This window comes from Thamnophis elegans, chromosome 5 (genome assembly GCF_009769535.1).
Source record: "Thamnophis elegans isolate rThaEle1 chromosome 5, rThaEle1.pri, whole genome shotgun sequence".
Lineage (NCBI taxonomy): Eukaryota > Metazoa > Chordata > Lepidosauria > Squamata > Colubridae > Thamnophis > Thamnophis elegans.
This window is the reverse complement of record NC_045545.1, coordinates 25,905,664-25,922,904: the sequence shown is the minus strand read 5'-3', so window position 1 is coordinate 25,922,904 and position 17,241 is coordinate 25,905,664. Positions and strand designations below refer to the sequence as shown.

General features: G+C 38.6%; 1 protein-coding gene across 1 annotated transcript in view; it reads left to right on the top strand.

Moving 5' to 3' along the window:
* Positions 1-818: 818 nt before the first annotated feature.
* The window catches only part of PDE4B (phosphodiesterase 4B), a 237,968-nt gene continuing 221,545 nt past the window's right edge, over positions 819-17,241 (top strand). The window contains exons 1-2 of the mRNA XM_032219089.1: positions 819-860; positions 3,021-3,250. Coding sequence (XP_032074980.1) covers positions 819-860; positions 3,021-3,250 — 272 coding nt within the window. The remainder of the gene's footprint in view (positions 861-3,020; positions 3,251-17,241) is intronic.

Sequence of the window (17,241 nt, the reverse complement as noted above, 5' to 3'; positions counted from 1 at the left end):
ATTTAACTGCAGTTACTTGGATCTGGGCATTCTTTGTAGCCATTATTATATTGTCAAACTTTTTATAAATATTTTCAGATTGGCTTTAAAAAACAGTATTTTCTCAAATGTCACTTACAGTATCTTTTCTGTAAACTGATATATTATTTGCTATCTTGTAAGCTGGCAACTGAAGATAAGAAAGCTTTTCAAGGTCGGGAACAAAGAACATTCATGTAATTTCTTCAGAGTTAAAAAAAATGGATCAAGAAACAAGGAAGAAATTTGGGGAGTATTTTGATCCACAATTAAAAGAAAAAATTAAAAAATAAGCTCCAAACTTTGCAAATTAATAAAATGCAAAATCCCTATAGTGAAAGTGCAATATAAATGTAAATGAAATCAGGATACTTTTCATTATCCAAAAATGCATTGTGTTTTCACAGTTATCTGAAAGTTGTATTGGGTCATTCTTAAGGGTTCCTGTTTGAATCCAGAAAGTAGCACTGCCAAAAAAACAACGTTGGCAGCAAAATCAGCAGATCATTGGCAGGAGAGAAATATCCTCCCACTGTTCAGCAGTCATCTTGGCGAAGGATTTCCGAGGAATATTTTCCAATTAGACAATATTTACCTGGTAGGGAAAATATGTTAATGAATAATTTGTCAAACATTTCTACCATTTTTGGTAATGTACAAGCCAGACCTTGTTTCCATTCTTACATTTGAAGTCAAACACTGAAATATGGTTTTCTTCTTCTTTTTTGACCAGGTTTATTGGTTAGGCAGAAGCACAATTGAAAAGGTTGTTATAATTGAAGTGATTTTCTAATACCGTCATGAAGAAAAGTAGGAGTGTAATGACTGTCCCTACAGAAGGTGTAAGTATAAACACACATATGTCTATCCATCTGTGTTTCAGAAAAAATATAACTAACCCTGTATTGTTGTTAGATACAGGTAGTTCTTGACTTAGAATAGCTCACTTAGTGACCATTCGAAGTTACAACATCACTGAAAAAAGTAACATGACTGTTTTTCACACTTGTGACTGTTATACATCCCATAGTCAAGTGATTTACATTTGGATGCTTGAAAACTGACTCACATTTATGACAGTTGCAGTATTCTGAGGTTAGGTGATCACCTTTTGTGACCTTCTGACAAGTAAAGTCAATGAGGAAACCAGATTCACTTAACAACCATGTTACTAATTTAACAGCTACAGTGATTCACTTAACAAATGTTGCAAGAAAAGTCGTAAAACGGGGCAAAACTCACTTAACAAATTTCTCATATTTCTTATATTTTAACAACATAAATTTTGGGCTCAATTGTGGTTGTAAGTTGAGGACTACCTGTATTAAGGCTTTAATGCAGATTATATTGATGGCTTTTAACTTGTATGTAATGTCTTACAGTGCTTCTGATGCAGAACATTGTCCATGTATAAATTCATTGAATAAATAAATGCTTTATGAAGAAAGTGTTAATGAAGAAATTAATGCTTTGTTATTATAAAATGGTGATTGAAAATAATGACACTTTCAGAGAGGGCTAAAGAAACTTTTTTACATAGAGAGAAAACAATATATTTATGGCTGACTGGAAATCCCTTATATACTGTTTGCATCCAATGGGCAAAATGCACTTACCATTTGTGGCTTTGATGAACTGAAAAATACTGGATAATAGAAAGTAATTGGCTTTCTTTTCTAATCATAAAATAAGATATAATTTTGTAACTATTCATTTTTGCTGCAAAGGACATAGGAACCACCTTCATTTTATTTTTGTTTTTTCTTTCTGCATTTTTGTATTTTTTCCTTTCTTTTTTGTCTTTTTCTGCTTAGTTTGTGCTAATTTTTATGTTCTTTGTAAATCTTTTAATAAATATTTGTATAAAAATAAACAGTATCTATAAATGTTATTTATATAAATAGTCTATTGTGTCAACTAGAATAATCTTCAAATATAAGCGGCACCCCTAATATGTCTGATGTTGATCAATGTTCTAATCCTTTTTTTTTAAATAAAAACCCAAACACTGACGTATTCTATTCGGGGTATTGTTCTATCCTTGATATTTTTGGGAATTTTGTGGCATATTTTCTAGCTCTACAATATTGTTTAAAAGAAGAAGCAGGTGAAGTGTTTGAACTTTGAAATATGGTTATCCATAAGATCTTGGCATTTTTATTTCCAATTTTTTTTTCCTTAATGACCAATAACAAAGAATTTGGCTTTTAACAGTGTCTGTACATAATGTCAACAATTTCACTTAACTTAGCACCCTATCCAAACTTTTTTTCTGATTTGTATGTAAGTGAAATTAAAATTTTGTTTTTGCCCAGTGTATATCTTTTTAGATATACTATATTCCATGCTTCCAATTTGGTTGTCTGTTACCTCAATTTGGGCAAATTTTTCTTGTCTTTTTTCAAGCCCTTTTAGTCAACATTATTTTCTTACTGTTGTTGAAGGGTTATTGCCTCCATTCCAATGTACCTCTTTACTTATATTTAGCTGAAATACTGTTTCTAATCATTTCAACAATACAACCATATTCAATTTCAATATCCTGGCCATTACATGGAAAGAGAGGTGTATGTGTGTGTAGACAACGATAATTCTTACATCCCAGTAGTACAAATTTCATTTAGTATCTGAATAGGGTTCAAAATCAATGGGATTTGCAAAAGTTGAAATGAAATTTTGGGAGGACATGGAATAAATTAATGCTTTGTGAAGAAAGAAAACAATTTATTATAAAATTAACACTGTAATCTATTGGGTCATATATAAGAGTTAATGATGTGTTTAACATTTGCATTCAGACTAATGGCTGAATTGCCATTTCATTTTTCTTCATTTGTAACTTTTCTTTTTAGTATGAAATTTAATGCTTATTTTAAGAATCTCTTTTATAGGAACTGTATGCATTCAATTTAGTAATTAAGTTGTACTGCAATTCTAAATTTTTATATTTAGCTTTATGAAATTGTTTCTTATATAATTCAGTTTTCTATTTGTTCTTTTAGATTGCTAAAGATTATTTAGAATGTCATCTCAGCAAGTCTTATAGTGCATCCAACAACACCCTTGGCATAGATCTCTGGAGGGGAAGAAGGTGCTGCTCTGCTAATTTATTATTACCACCATTATCTCAACGACAGAGTGAAAAAGCAAGAACACCAGATAACATTTCTAGACCCACAACTTTGCCTTTATTGACTCTTCCTAGTATTGCCATCACTACTTATCAGGATAGGTAAGTTGCATGTTTAAGAGTTAATTGTAGAGCTCTCTTCCTAGTACTGAAGTTGTAGATATATTTAATAGGGACTACTCTACTATGCACATTTATTTTAAACAAATAATAATTTTCCTAATATTGAACTAATCATAATGGGAAATACATTTTTTCAGTGTGGCAAGTATAGTTTTTTGAGCATATGATCACAAAATGGCTACCACAAATAGGTTTTGCCTAGCCATGGACCTCAACGTTAATTTATCAATCTGTCAATGACATTTTTATAGCCTTCTAGGATGTCTCTATTTTACAGTTCTCTTTCTCTTTTGTCTTTCTGATTAGCTGGGCTCATTTCTCTTTATTGGGTCTAGAGACATCTAATAAAGAAGATTCTAGAGACTATTAATTTATTTTTGCAGCATGTTACCCTCTTACATGATTTTTAAAACAAAAATAAGATTATTTCTTTCTCATAAAAGTCATGCTGAATAGAGTGTCTGATGTGTACAAAGGGAGGTGGCCACAAGCAGAATATTAATAAGTATAAAGTTGCTTCTTCTTAGCTCAATAAGTTAGATTTATTTTGATTCACAAAAGGTGGAAGAATTATTTCTTTTTATCTTATTTTTTTTTCTGCTCACAAATGATGGCAATTTTACTAATTCTTCTACCTGCAGTCCTCTTTTCTACCCCCACCCAGTGGTGGGCTCCGGCCAAACTGGTAGTGGTTTAGCGGCCTGGGTCATTAAAACCGCCACACCCCCAAACTGGTTCTTTGGGTGGGGCCATAGGCACTGCTATCTTGTTTTTTGCTTCTGTGCATGTGCAGAACAATTTTAATTGCATGCTGTGCCCATGAGTGAACCAGCCTGCCGGAACCCACCCCTGCCCGCACCCCAATTGTCCTGAGCCTATTAAAGCACAGCAGATTGGCAAATACTAACAAGCACTGCATTGTGTGAATGCATATGTGTGCATGAAGAGAAAGAGAAATTATTGCTTCTTGTACACAATAACATTGAAGTTCAAACATTTGCTTGTATGTTTTAAGGAATAATATAAACATATTGTGAATGTGTAATTATATAAAACAATGCAGAGAAAAAAGCAAGAAAGTACAAATAATTAAATAATATCTTATGATAAACTGTGGCACATTGATTAAATCATTATTTGATTCCAGTGAAATATATAAGAATGTTTAATAACATTGTGAATGTGAAGAAATCATATGGCAAAAAGTCCTGGTGTTGTGATGTAGATTATTACCTCAGTAGATCTTTATTCCTTTATTGTGGACCAGTTACAATTTCCCAGGACTTTGTGGTCCGATTCCATCTTTAATTTTAAATGTATATCACATGTCATGGCCACCTGAACTCATCAGGAATTAGCATATTTTGTGCTGTATCTGATGAGACAGACACAGTCATTCCTAATTGCCTTGAACCTGATCATCCTGGTGGTTCTAGAAACATTCCTTCAAATATAAAACACCATATGGGTACAGCAACAGCGATAGCAAACTACAATTATGCCAAAATAATAACATGATGTTTAATGCAAATACATAAGTCACAGAATGTATGTGATTACATCGTCGTGCATGTTATTTATCCCAGGTGCCCGTGTACAGTATGAGGATAATACAAATCCATGAATATACATTCTGTAACTATTGATGTAATTTGTTCCTTTGCAGTAGGCACATGGGAACATATTTTGAGTTTGTCATCTTAAGACTTTGGAACTGATTGTGCATAAGAAGTTTAAAATGTTCTTATGGCAGGGATGCACAACCTGCAGCCAGCCACGTGATCAGGCCCTGTGTTTCCTCAACTTCTGTTCCCTACTAGCCACAATGTTTCAATTTCATATGGTCATATACTTTTTAAGGTGATATCTGAGAATCGGTTAAAATGTAAAGGCTGCAGATCACTGTAAATCTACCTCTGTGTTAAATTTTAACAAGTAAATTCAAGGTAAAAATAAACTTTTGAGATCTTGTTATGTAAACATCTTTGACATATATCAAAGTGGTTTGTCTGCTTCTTGACTGAGAAAAAGTTTCTCACTCCTACTTAGGAGAGAAACATTAGCACATTTCCAGGGCAGTGAACTAGTTTGTACAAAAGCAATCAGTTTGCAATTTTCCCTGAATTTCTTTAGTACCCTTTTGACAGTTTTTTTTCATATAGTTAATAACATGTATAGGAGAGTTTTCAGTAATCCGGGGAAAAGGCAGAAGGAAAAACTCAAGAGAGTTTGAAATATAGATACCTTACACCCTCTTTATTTTTTTATGATGTTGTTCAGTTTTTGACCACTTTTCAACATGTAAAATGAAAACTTTATTTCAATTTATTATTCCAGTAATACTCTATATCCCCCAAAATATTCAAACTTCAATGTTTTTATGCTTGGATATCTCTTATGTCTATAACCTGAAAATAGGTTTGTGTCAAAATGTCCATTATATCTTTGATGGTATGAACTAATATTTTTATTAGACGACTTAAAATGATTTCTATTAAATGAAATTGATTTCTTGTTACAAAAAAGGAATAGAAAATCCCATATTTATTTGTTCTTACAACTTCAAAATAAATAACAACAAAATCGTGCATTTTAACTTACATTTTCTAACAGATTATGATTGAACAGATTGTCTCCATTTTACTCTTTAATCTTTATAGGTTTCTGTTATTCTATGAAATGGTCTTTAAACACAATACTTCTGTGTATACATTTTAAAAACTCAAAACATATTCAACTTAAAGGCATATAACATCCAGGCAATAAAAATTAACAAAAGTACTTACAAAATTCCATATGTCTCATGTGGGTGGATAAATATGTTTTTAACAGCCTCTGTGTTAGAAATATAGATATAATGAATTCTAGTCTAAATTTTATGATGAATTTATTTTATGGTAACATTTGGTGTTAATTTCCAGGAATCTTAGGTTACAGGAAATTAGACAAAAAGTTCAGATTTTGATACATTATTGAAAAACACATTATTTTAATAAAAACTGAGCTTTATATATAATTGCTTCATCATCATTATGAACAGATTTTTGGGGACATAACCATATGCAAAAGAATTTTCAAGTTGTTTTTTAAATGTATTTTTGTATTTATCTGAAAAAGGAAAAAAGAGAAAAAAGGGAAAAGTGCCAAAATGAAAATATTCATATATAAATTAAAGCTAATATTACATATACTCATTTTACCCAATTCAACTATTAATGTTTAAGTCATTTATTTAACAATCAGATAAGGGGAATTTATATGATGAGATATGCAGTTCACGTTTTTAAATTGTCTTCAGCTAGGCTTATCAATTTGAATTTGTAAAATACTTGTTCAAATCGGTGGTGGGTTCTGGCAGAGACTACTGCCAATTTCCTTGGGGGGGGGCACCCTGTGCGCGTGCATTAATAGTATAACTAAAATTGCTCTGCACATGCGTAGAAGCAAAAAACAAGATGGTGGCATCTATGGCGCCGCTGAGAGAACTGGTTCAGGGCATGGCAGGACTGGGTCACTGCTGGTTCCAGCAACCCAGGATACCAAGGTACTACCAGTTTGGCCGAACTGGTCCAAACCGGTAGGAACCCACCACTGGTTCAAATGCAAAAGAAATATTTAGATCAAATACAATTTGATCTAAATACTAATACAATACAATTGCCAGCCTCTGTTTTGCTGCTTGTTTCGGCTGCCATTGAAACTGGGGGGGGGGGGATTGTATGTGGGTGGGGAAGTGTCAGCACAGGAGTGACTGTAAAAGGGAGGTGTTCTCACCATCTACTGTGCATGCTACAGATAAAGGATTTGCCGCCAAGGCCAACTGTCCGGCATACCAGCCTGATGATGCTTTTTGAAGATGTCTCCCACATGACATCTGTGGGGTGTACTGATTGGACTATGGGCTGAGGTTACCAGGGGGAGGGGGTTGGGTCACATATCGATATCTATGATTACACGTGCTTTTGCCTCAGACCTTGCTTTGCCTAGCTACTATCTACTCATGACCAGTAAAAGTACTCTTAATTCTGCAAAATGGAGTTGAGTGGTTTCTTTCTTGGTTACTGAGCGAAGCAGCCCTGACAACAAGACTGATACAATACTAATCTGAAGATTAGTAACTGAATGTGCAATATAGTATCCAATTCAATTCTGTTTCTGCTAATTTTAAAACTATTTGTCAATGAAAGTTCATTAACATTTGTCAACTCAATTAATCTTGCAGAACAAAATTAATCTGTACAATAACTATTCAAATGTATCCACTATATCACAAAGGCACATTATATGAATCAGTGTTAAGGTGTTGAAGATGATATCTTCAGCAGCTAGCTGAACATTTTTATCTAGATATTCAAGACACTAACATGATCATAAAGTTCAAATCTGAATTAGCATGCTATTACACAGCCCATCTGTCTAGTAGCTAATATAAAATATTAAAAATTCCATATTTGCAAAAATAATTGGACTGTAACAGATTTCAACTTTTTAGAGGTGTCAAATATGCCAATTCCAAGATGGTATTTGAAGGGTAATTTCCTACATACAAAATTTCCCATTCATTATTCTGAGAAAGAATATATGCTTTACAAAACAATATGAAACTGTAAAATTATTTTCTGTCTCTAACAGTTTATAATATCTATATCTGCATAATCTGACTCTATAGGAAAATAATTTGACCTTTAAATTTGCTATGAGAGAGACAGATGGAGGGGATTGTGTGTAGGTGTGTGGGTGTTGGTAAGAGTTTGGAAGTACTTTGCCATTGTCTCTTTCTTAGGGCTCCTTAGGGCTGAGAGAGAATGACTAGCCTAACAAGCACCATATGGTTTGATTATATTCATAGAGTTAGAAGGGACCAATTAGGTCACCAAACTGAAACCCTTGCTCAGCACTGGTATCCAAAATAACACATCCATAACATGTGGTTCTTTAGTCTCCACTTGAACATATCCAGATAGTGATTGGCTCTAGTGTCCAACTATTCTCACTTTTAGAAAAAGCGTATTATTTATTTTTCAGTTTGAAAATCCACTGGAATCCATTCAATTGGAAACTGCCATCCTGTAACTGAAATTAATTATAATATATCTTTGCTCTGGTCTTATGGCCAGGATGTTTTGTCCTTTCATGTGACATTTTTCATTACTGCTTTCTTATTTTCTCTCGGGTCTTCTTTTCTAGATAACATATAGACATTTCCAACGATATTTCTTCAGAACTTAATTTTTAGACCCCTCCTTCTCTGAAATGAAGTGAAGCTACTGCAATTAGCTGGGGCACATCAGAGAGGTGCATTTATCTAACTGGCTAGTTGAAATTATGCTGACTTTAACTTCTATACTGAGTTTGTTGTCAAGGTAAAAACTGATGTCTCAGGAATATGTTCAGAGGACAGTAATACATAAAGCATCTCCTTAAGCACATATGGACAATTCTATTTCTGTTTCCTTCTCCCAAGAATATAAATAACCAGACTGTTTAGCACTAAGGGATTGATGTTTGAATTTCTGATGTGTAGATTCTGAAATGTGAATAAGTGCAGAAATAATAGCATGTCATTCAATGAAATTGCTATGTTGTGGTAATTTTGGGGCCTAAGAAAGACATTGGGATGTGCTTATTTCTGGGGTAATTTGCATTTGCATCTTTTCACCACAAATACTGTGTACTTGCTTTAAAGCAACTATGGTCTTCTGTGATTATATGATGACAATATGTTCAAGAGCTCTACAATTTATTTTAGTGTCTGCTGCAGGGTATTTAAAACTAGAACTACACTGTTTTTTAAATTCTGAACATCTGTGGTGCTTATGGGTGGTCAGTTTTCCACTTTGCCTCTGTACACTATGCCTCCTTGCTCCTAGACTTCAGGAGATAATACAGTTTGAAACATTTGTAGCTCCTTTTCATAGGAACCGATGGTCACACAATTAGACAAATGCATATACCCCTAAGCAAGAATATTAGAGTAGGCAAACTGCAAGGGTGCCTGCAGAAGGTCTCAAAATATCAGCATAGCAACTGTGGCCACACAATTGAAACCTTGCATGTTTTCCACATGTTTAAATATCATACAATGAAGCAGCATTGTGTTCATGCAGTTGCAAATGATATTTTTATGCTTTGACCTTCCACAGCCTATGGAGACTGCTGAGAGAGGATTTTTTTTGTTATGTCAGGACCTGGAGTAGAACAAGTGAGACAGTGATTTTTATTCTGTGTTTCAGCAGTTTTGATTACAGACTATCTTCAAACTATTTTGAAGAAGGGGGCAAGCAAGAGTAATACCAGTATGAGGTTGTTCTCGGAATATTATGTTTGGTATTAGATCTGTTTCATGTTCTGTTCCACAATACAGTGTAGGGTCAATCCAAGTTTAAAAAACAGATATCATATAATCTGTGTTTATATCATTTAGATTTTAAGGTAGAAAAAAAGTAGTGAATTAGATTAATCTCAAATTCCCCTTGAGGTTATATACACTTAAGTGTATGGTCAGCTCCTTAATTAGTTCTACATTTAAAATCTTTTCTTGCCTTCTATTAATTTATTTCAACTGATTGAAACAGAAATATATATCAATAATTGTATACAGTCATTGGCTTTGGACAGCCTGTTCAGTCAGTCTTTTGTTGCTATTCTGGCAGTAAAATATTCAGTTGCTCATAGGGGCTTTCTGGAAGATGCAATTATTGACTTTTTAAAAATGTCGTTCTTGAACAACAGGTAAATACTCTATAATTCTCCATAGTGGTGGAGATAGCATCCAGGAATGGGTTAACTCTGTCATCCAATCGGACTGAGTCTGCAAACTGCGATGACACGCTTCCTCACAGCTTTTAGATTCAGTCTGTCTTAGGACAAGATTTGTATTTAATCTCTCTTCAATTTCTGACTATTTCTACACCATCAATAACATCTGATAAAAGCTTAACTTGGAGGCTAGCTCCCAACAGATCCAGGTATAGCAGCATGTCATTCCAGTGGCAAGGGCTTTTGCCAAATTTTGCTGAGGGCTGCAAGGCAGCATTTCGGCCTTTCATTTCACGCCACTACAGGGAGCACACATGAGCATAGCTCCAGAATGCTGACCTTCTGACTGCAGGTAGCAGCAGCAAGCACTGAAGACAGTCCCATCCTAGGCCTGGGCAACACTCATGGCCCTTGTTCCATGGCGATATCCTAGGCCTCGAGGAGCACCGAACAGGCTTGGAAGGAGGATTGGTGCCATATTGAGAGCTGTGATGATGATTGGTGCCATTTTGAGAGCCACAACAATGAGGTGAGACCCGATTGCCATTTTGAGCAGTGACGAAGTTTGCCCTGAGGAACATTAGTGTGGTATGAAGCCCCTTTTAGAGCTTTTCAGCTGCAACAATCTAGAAGACTGAGATTTCACTGCCAAATATTCTGAGCACACGATTTGCAGTACTGCAGGGGTGAGGCTTGTGTCAGCAGTGCTTGCCATGTGGCATATTCAAAATGGCACATGCCATGCAGGAGCCATTAGCTGGGTATCAGCCCCCCTCCGCATAGAAAGGATGTGGCAGCCCCTCGGGATCGAGGCCTGCCAGGAAAAGACAAGCCTCTGATCGCAGATTGAGAGGGCACTCCAAGAAGGCCTCTAAGGCCACACAACGAGTGGAGTCCTGGCGCCAAAGGGCCTTGGATCACGAATTCGCCAAGACCCAGAGGGAAGCAGCCAGGAGGGCCAATGAACAACGGGCTGAAAAACAGGTCAGCCCTCACCCTTTCACATTACAGCCCCACACTAGTGACAGTCCTCCGCAGGCCGCAATGTCCCTGGACAGCATGGAGGACTGTCTATCCCTTCTGGCTTAAATCAACTTCTAGACGGTGACAGTTTCTATAGTTCTTCCCCACATAGTCAAGCTCCATCAGCCAGTGAGCAGTCAGGGAGACACAGGGCCTCTAATGCAGAAGCAACCTTTACTCCTACTGCTGCAGGCCTCCATTCCCAGGGATCAGCAGTGGTGCTTCCACCTCCCAAAATGGCAGCCATTATCACTGAAGCCATCAGGCAAGGAATTGCTGCAAGATTGCAGCAGAGAGCAACCTCAGAGGACTCAGACAGACACAGGCGGAAGGCGGGGCTTGACCTTGCGACAACATCACATGCAATTCTGGAGCTCCAGGATTGCTGTCAATATCTCTACTGCTGGACGGTTCTTTTGGACCATCCCAGAGAGACAGTGATAGAGAAGGGCATGTCCTGTTGATCTCAGGGACATCACAAAGTTCCTGATTGATCTAGGAGAAGTTCTTTTTTCCGGCAACAGAGAAGCAGCCATTAAGCTGCACAAGGTTGGGACAGCCCATGAATGGAAGAAAAGCAGGAGAGAGAGTATGTCAAAATGGTGAGATAAATTTTACTATTAGAGAAGAGAACACCCAAAAAGACTTAGAGTAAAATTAAAATTGAAGACAGAAGGAAGCAAGCAGCGAATTAAGCCTGGATTAAAATTAGTGTGTTATTTTCTTTCTTTAATTTCGTCTTTTTTCAATGGATGGAATTTTTACAAATGCCACTTAATTTTTAAATTTGACTGGTCTCCCCCCCTTCCTCTTCTATTTTTCCCCATTTTTTGTATTGTGGATCAAGAATCTCTTTCTTTTCAATGCTCGGCTGGATTGTACCTTTTAAACATTTTTTTCTTTTCTCAATTTTGGAACTTAAAGAGAGGGGTAAAAACAGAGGAAAAAGAAGTAACACTGCCAACTAGAAGCTGGATGCTTGGAAACATCTTATATCTCAAGACTTCCGACTTTATTTATTGAATGGGACAGTGGGAAGAGCATGGTTTGTTTATGCAGGTGCTCTTCTGGAGTACTATCAGTAGCTGGACTAGAGTAAAGAGAAAGCCTTGACTTGAAAGATTATAGTGAATTTGTTTGAAACCTAGCAAAAAAGCCTTGGATGTTTTAGAGGCAGTGTTTACAACTTGGAAAAATGGCACAACATGAAGAAGAAAAGGAATTAACATTGCAAATAATTATGCTAGAAATTCAAAAACTATAAATAAGTACAGAAAACATTGAAAAGAGATTTGAGATTATAGAACAAAGAACAGAAGAATGGAGGGAAGATTTGAGAATATTTACAAAACTATGATGAAATTTGAGGATGGAGTTAAAAAAATGAAGGAAAATATGAACAAAGTGATAAGAAAATTGTTGACATTGACAGCAAATCAAGCATGGAGGGAAATGATAAGAGTGGAATATTGAAAGGAGAGGTTGATGAACTGGAACTCTATCTCAGACTTCAAAATATGGAAGAAGAAAAGGAAGGAAATTCTCTGGCAGAAACAATGAGAAAAACTTTGACAGAAGCACCAGTGATAACTAAAGGCAAGCTGATGGAAGGAACAGATGGAGGGTTTCGAGTCTTTACAAGATATGCAATGAACAACAAGTTGCCAAGAGAAGTCCACATAAGACTTCTCAAGAAAACAATTAGAATAAAAATTCTACAAATGGCAAGAGATATAGGACTGCACTACTACTGGAAGGATACAGGATGAGGAAATGAAATGTCATAATAAAAGTTAAGTTAAATTTAGTTAAATTTTGAGTATTATGTATAATACAAAGTAATAATAGTTTATAGTCAAATAAATGATTAACAATGATAATAATGCATGCATATATATATATATTATTTATCAGCACAAATACAACAATATATATGTGTGTGTGTGTGTGTGTGTGTGTGTGTGTGTGTATGTATGTATGTATATACATACACACACACACACATACATACATACATATACATAAATTAGATAATATGAAATTTTACATAAATTGTAAGTGAGGACTATGGACATGATGTTGAAAAGCTTTGTTATAAATGATAAATAATTATATATAGAATAGAATATAAAAATGTAATATTATTGGATGATTTCAGGATGATGTGCCATAATGCCATAATATAAATTTATTTTAAATTTAGAATATTTCACATAAAAAGGATGTAATAATAGCTATAGTCAATGAATGTTTAATAATCATAATAATTGTATACATATATATTAGATTGATGATATGAGACTTTATCTAAATTGCAAGTGAAGACTATTGTGAGGAGGCACAAAAGCTTGGTAACCAATCAATACACTGTAGGAAATTCAAGGATGGTTTTTATACTTTGTCTGTGTCTATGTTTGTTTGTTTTATGATTATTTAAAAATAAAAAACTTAAAAAAATAGACATACACAGGCCCCACACCAACAGGGAGATCTTAGCGCCCGAGGGGCTCATGCTCCCCCAGAGCCTTTTCCTTCTGCCAGGCTTCGTTGTCAGGAGAAGAAGCACACAGAGATTGAAGCTGTTGGATGACAAGGGCTTAGCCCCCGATCAACCTTCCTTTGGCTTTCCTTATTCAGGTCACTCCTGTTCAAGGCCAGGAATATTGCCAATATGGGAGCCAGCCAAGCAAGGCAGGAGACTGAAGCGCCAGGCTCAGCATATCAGGCAGGCCCTTTCTTCTCTGAGCCTGCAGTAGAGAGAGAGGTGCTCCATCCCCCAGGTTATTCCTGGATGTAATGCAAAGGCAGTTGACCTTCCCAGGGCTGAACCCCTTCCCAACAATCAGGACAAACAGCTCTACAACATAGGCCCTGAATCTATCTAAAGCCCCCATAGTCGACACCCCTGTGGCAGCATTGTCAGTGTCATCAGTTATGACGGGTTCCAGGGAAAGCCCTTCTCTGAAGGATAAACTGTCAGAGCAGACCATAGTGAAGAGCCACCAGGCCACCACCTGGGCAGTAAGGGTGTCCACAGTGGCCTCCTTTTTCAATAGAGCTTCATTACTGTGGCTGAAGCAACTTCAGGACAGGATTCCTCTTGGGGACACTAGATCACACCAGGATCCTAATAAAATAAAGGGGGCAATGGAGTTCTCTGCAGATGCATCTCTGAATTCAGCAAGATTTGTATCCAAATCCATTGCCTCATCTATAGCGACTGGACATCTCCTGTGGCTTCGCCAGTGGCAAGTGGATGCCAGACATAAGTGGAGAGTTGCATCCGCCCCTTCACAGGGGATCAATTGTTTGGGGACTCCCTAGAGCTACTGCTGATTGAGTCCAGGGATAAATGCAAGATTCTGCCATCCCTCTATCGACATGCTGAGGCTTGACTTCCTTCCTACTTTCGCTGCTCACCCTTTTGAGGATCAGATGGGGGATTCAGCCTCCCCTGTCCACAGAGACAACTCCCTTCCAGGTAGGGTCAGCAGCAGGATAGGACAGGAAGAAGTGGCCAGTGCTTCCCACCCAAGAGATCCTTCATGGGTGGGGGAGGTTGCCTCTTTTGGCATCAAAAGTAACTGCCTAGACAACCTTCCCATTGGAGGCCAATTGGCTTTCTTTGCCAGCTGATATGAGGAGATAACCACGGATGCCTGGGTCAGGGAGACAGTGAAAATCAGCCTCTCCTTAGAATTTCTCTCTCACACACCCTTCCCGAGGTTTTTCATCAAGTGCCCTATCTCGGAACCGGGAAAAGTGGTTCCTCATGGAATCAGCAATCCAGCACCTTCTGGAGATCCAGGTAATCCAGCCGGATCCAGAAGAGCAATAGGGCCAGGGATTCTACTCCCTCCTGTTCATTGTCCCAAAGACCTTGGGGGGTTGGCGGGAAATTCTAGACCTCAAATGTCTAACTGCCACATTGTCTACCGGTGGTTCAAGATGCACTTGCTCCAGGCCATCCTTGAGGATGTCAGGAGGGGTGACTTCGTTACATTGGTGGATCTCACAGGCATACTTGCATGTACCCATCCTTCCTGCCCACAGAAGGATGCTTCTTCTTCTTTGGGGGAAGCATTTTCAGGACAGAGCCCTTCCTTTGATCTCTCATCATCCCCCAGGGTGTTCACCAAGCTGCTCCCAGCATTAGCAGCCCATCTCCATACCAGACCAGTCAGAATCCAGTGCTATCTGGATGACATCTGACTCCAGTCCAGATTAGCAACCCAGGCAGAGACAGAGACGTGAGAATCACCCTTCAGGTTCTACAAGACCAGGGGTTTTCCATAAATCTGGGCAAAAACCACCTCAACCTGATGACTCACCTCCGCCAACTGGAGGCAATCATAGACACCTCAGAGGCATGGTCTATCTCTCCCAAGAGCACCAGTCCAGTCTTCAGGACCTAGCAGACCATGTAAGGAGACAAAAGCGGGTCCTGCTGCTCCTACTCTCCCAACTGCTGGGGAAGTTGGTGTCCTATTTCTCCATTGTACCAAGGGCTCGGATCCACAGCAGACGCCTCAAGTGGTTTCTTCTCCTGCATCAGAGGGTCAGCAGGAGCTGCTCATTAGTCAGAATGCAGGTACCACCAGAGGTAATCAGATCTCTGGGGTGAGGGAGTGGTTGTCCCCGACCACCTCCAGGGATTCACAATTCAGGGAGCTGGACTGCCTCACATTGACAATAGATGCCAGCTTCTTTGGGGAGCATACTTACAATCAATGATGCTCAGACCTGAGCCACAACATAAATTGGCTGGAACTTCAGGCAGTCCATCTGGCTCTCATCCACTTCCAACAAACACATCTTGGTCCTCACAGACAACACAGCCACAAGGGGCGGATGCCTCATGCATGAGGCCGAACAACTGGGCCTCTGGGTAGAGACACATCTACTGTCCATGTGGGCAGAGCACATCTTGGGGGTGGCAAATGTACAGGTGGACTGGCTCAGCTAAACTCCAGTGGATCATGCAGAGTGGCACCTGCACCCAAACCTGTTCCAGGACTTGACTGAATGGTATGGACTTTCAGTACTCGATCTCTTTGCCACCCCAGACATCAGCCAGTTGCCCAGATACTACACTAGGTACACAGTTCTAGGGACAGAGGAAGTGGACACCCTCCACTGCCCATGGCCTCCAGGCCTGTTGTATGCCTTCCCTCCTCTTCCACTCATCCAGAGGATCATCAGAAAGATGCTGGAGAAGGAGGCAGAGCTCCTACTCCTGGTGCCCCACTGGTGAACCTTTCCATTGCTTTCCCCTGGAGGATCCCATCAACCAAGATTTCGCTCAGCCAGAGGTCTCTCATCCACCAGACCCTCAGTGGCTCCAGTTGACTGCCTGGATATTGAGCAGAGGGTCCTGGGCACGCGCAATCAAATCCACAAGTGTCATCAGGACAGTCCAGGAATCAAGACAATCTTCGACCAACTGTATATACAATGCCACCTGGAGGGCTTTCAGCTGCTGGTGCTCAACCAAGGGCCTCGTACCCTCTGAGGCTTCCATCCCTCGAGTCTTGAAATTTCTTCAGGAAGGATTTGGCTTGTCTCCTAATACTCTAAGGAAACAGGTAGTGGCCCTCTCTACTGTTCTAATGTGTGGCTATCTAGAATCCCTGGTCCACAACCCTTTGGTCTGATGGTTCTTAAGGTGTGCCATCAACCACAGACCTTTGGTTGTCTACAGATATCCAACTTGGGACTAGACCAAGGTGCTGAACTCCCTTACTGGGGAGCCCTTTGAAGTCTTGCAGACTTCCTGTCTATGCTACCTTTCCCTCAAGGTGGCATTCCTGGTGGCCATCACATCGGTCAGGCAGGTATCGGAACTGACAGCCTTATTGGTGAGGCAAGATCTCTGTGTGTTTGATTCAGAGAGGGTGGTGTTGTGGCTGGACTCATCCTTCGTCCCGAATGTAAATACATGGTTTCATAGAGCCCAGAAGCTTGTGCTGCCCAACTTCTGCCTTGAACCAGTCCATCATCTGGCATGAAAGTGGCACATGCTGGATGTGCGGAGAGTGCTCTGCATCTACATCAGGAGGACCTTTTTGCTGAGACGCACAGTATCCTTGTCTGTCTCCTTTCAGCCAGCCACGATAAGCAATAAGGTAACCCCATCTTCTCTGAGTTGTTGGATCAGGGCCTGCATTGCGAAGAAATACTACTACTGC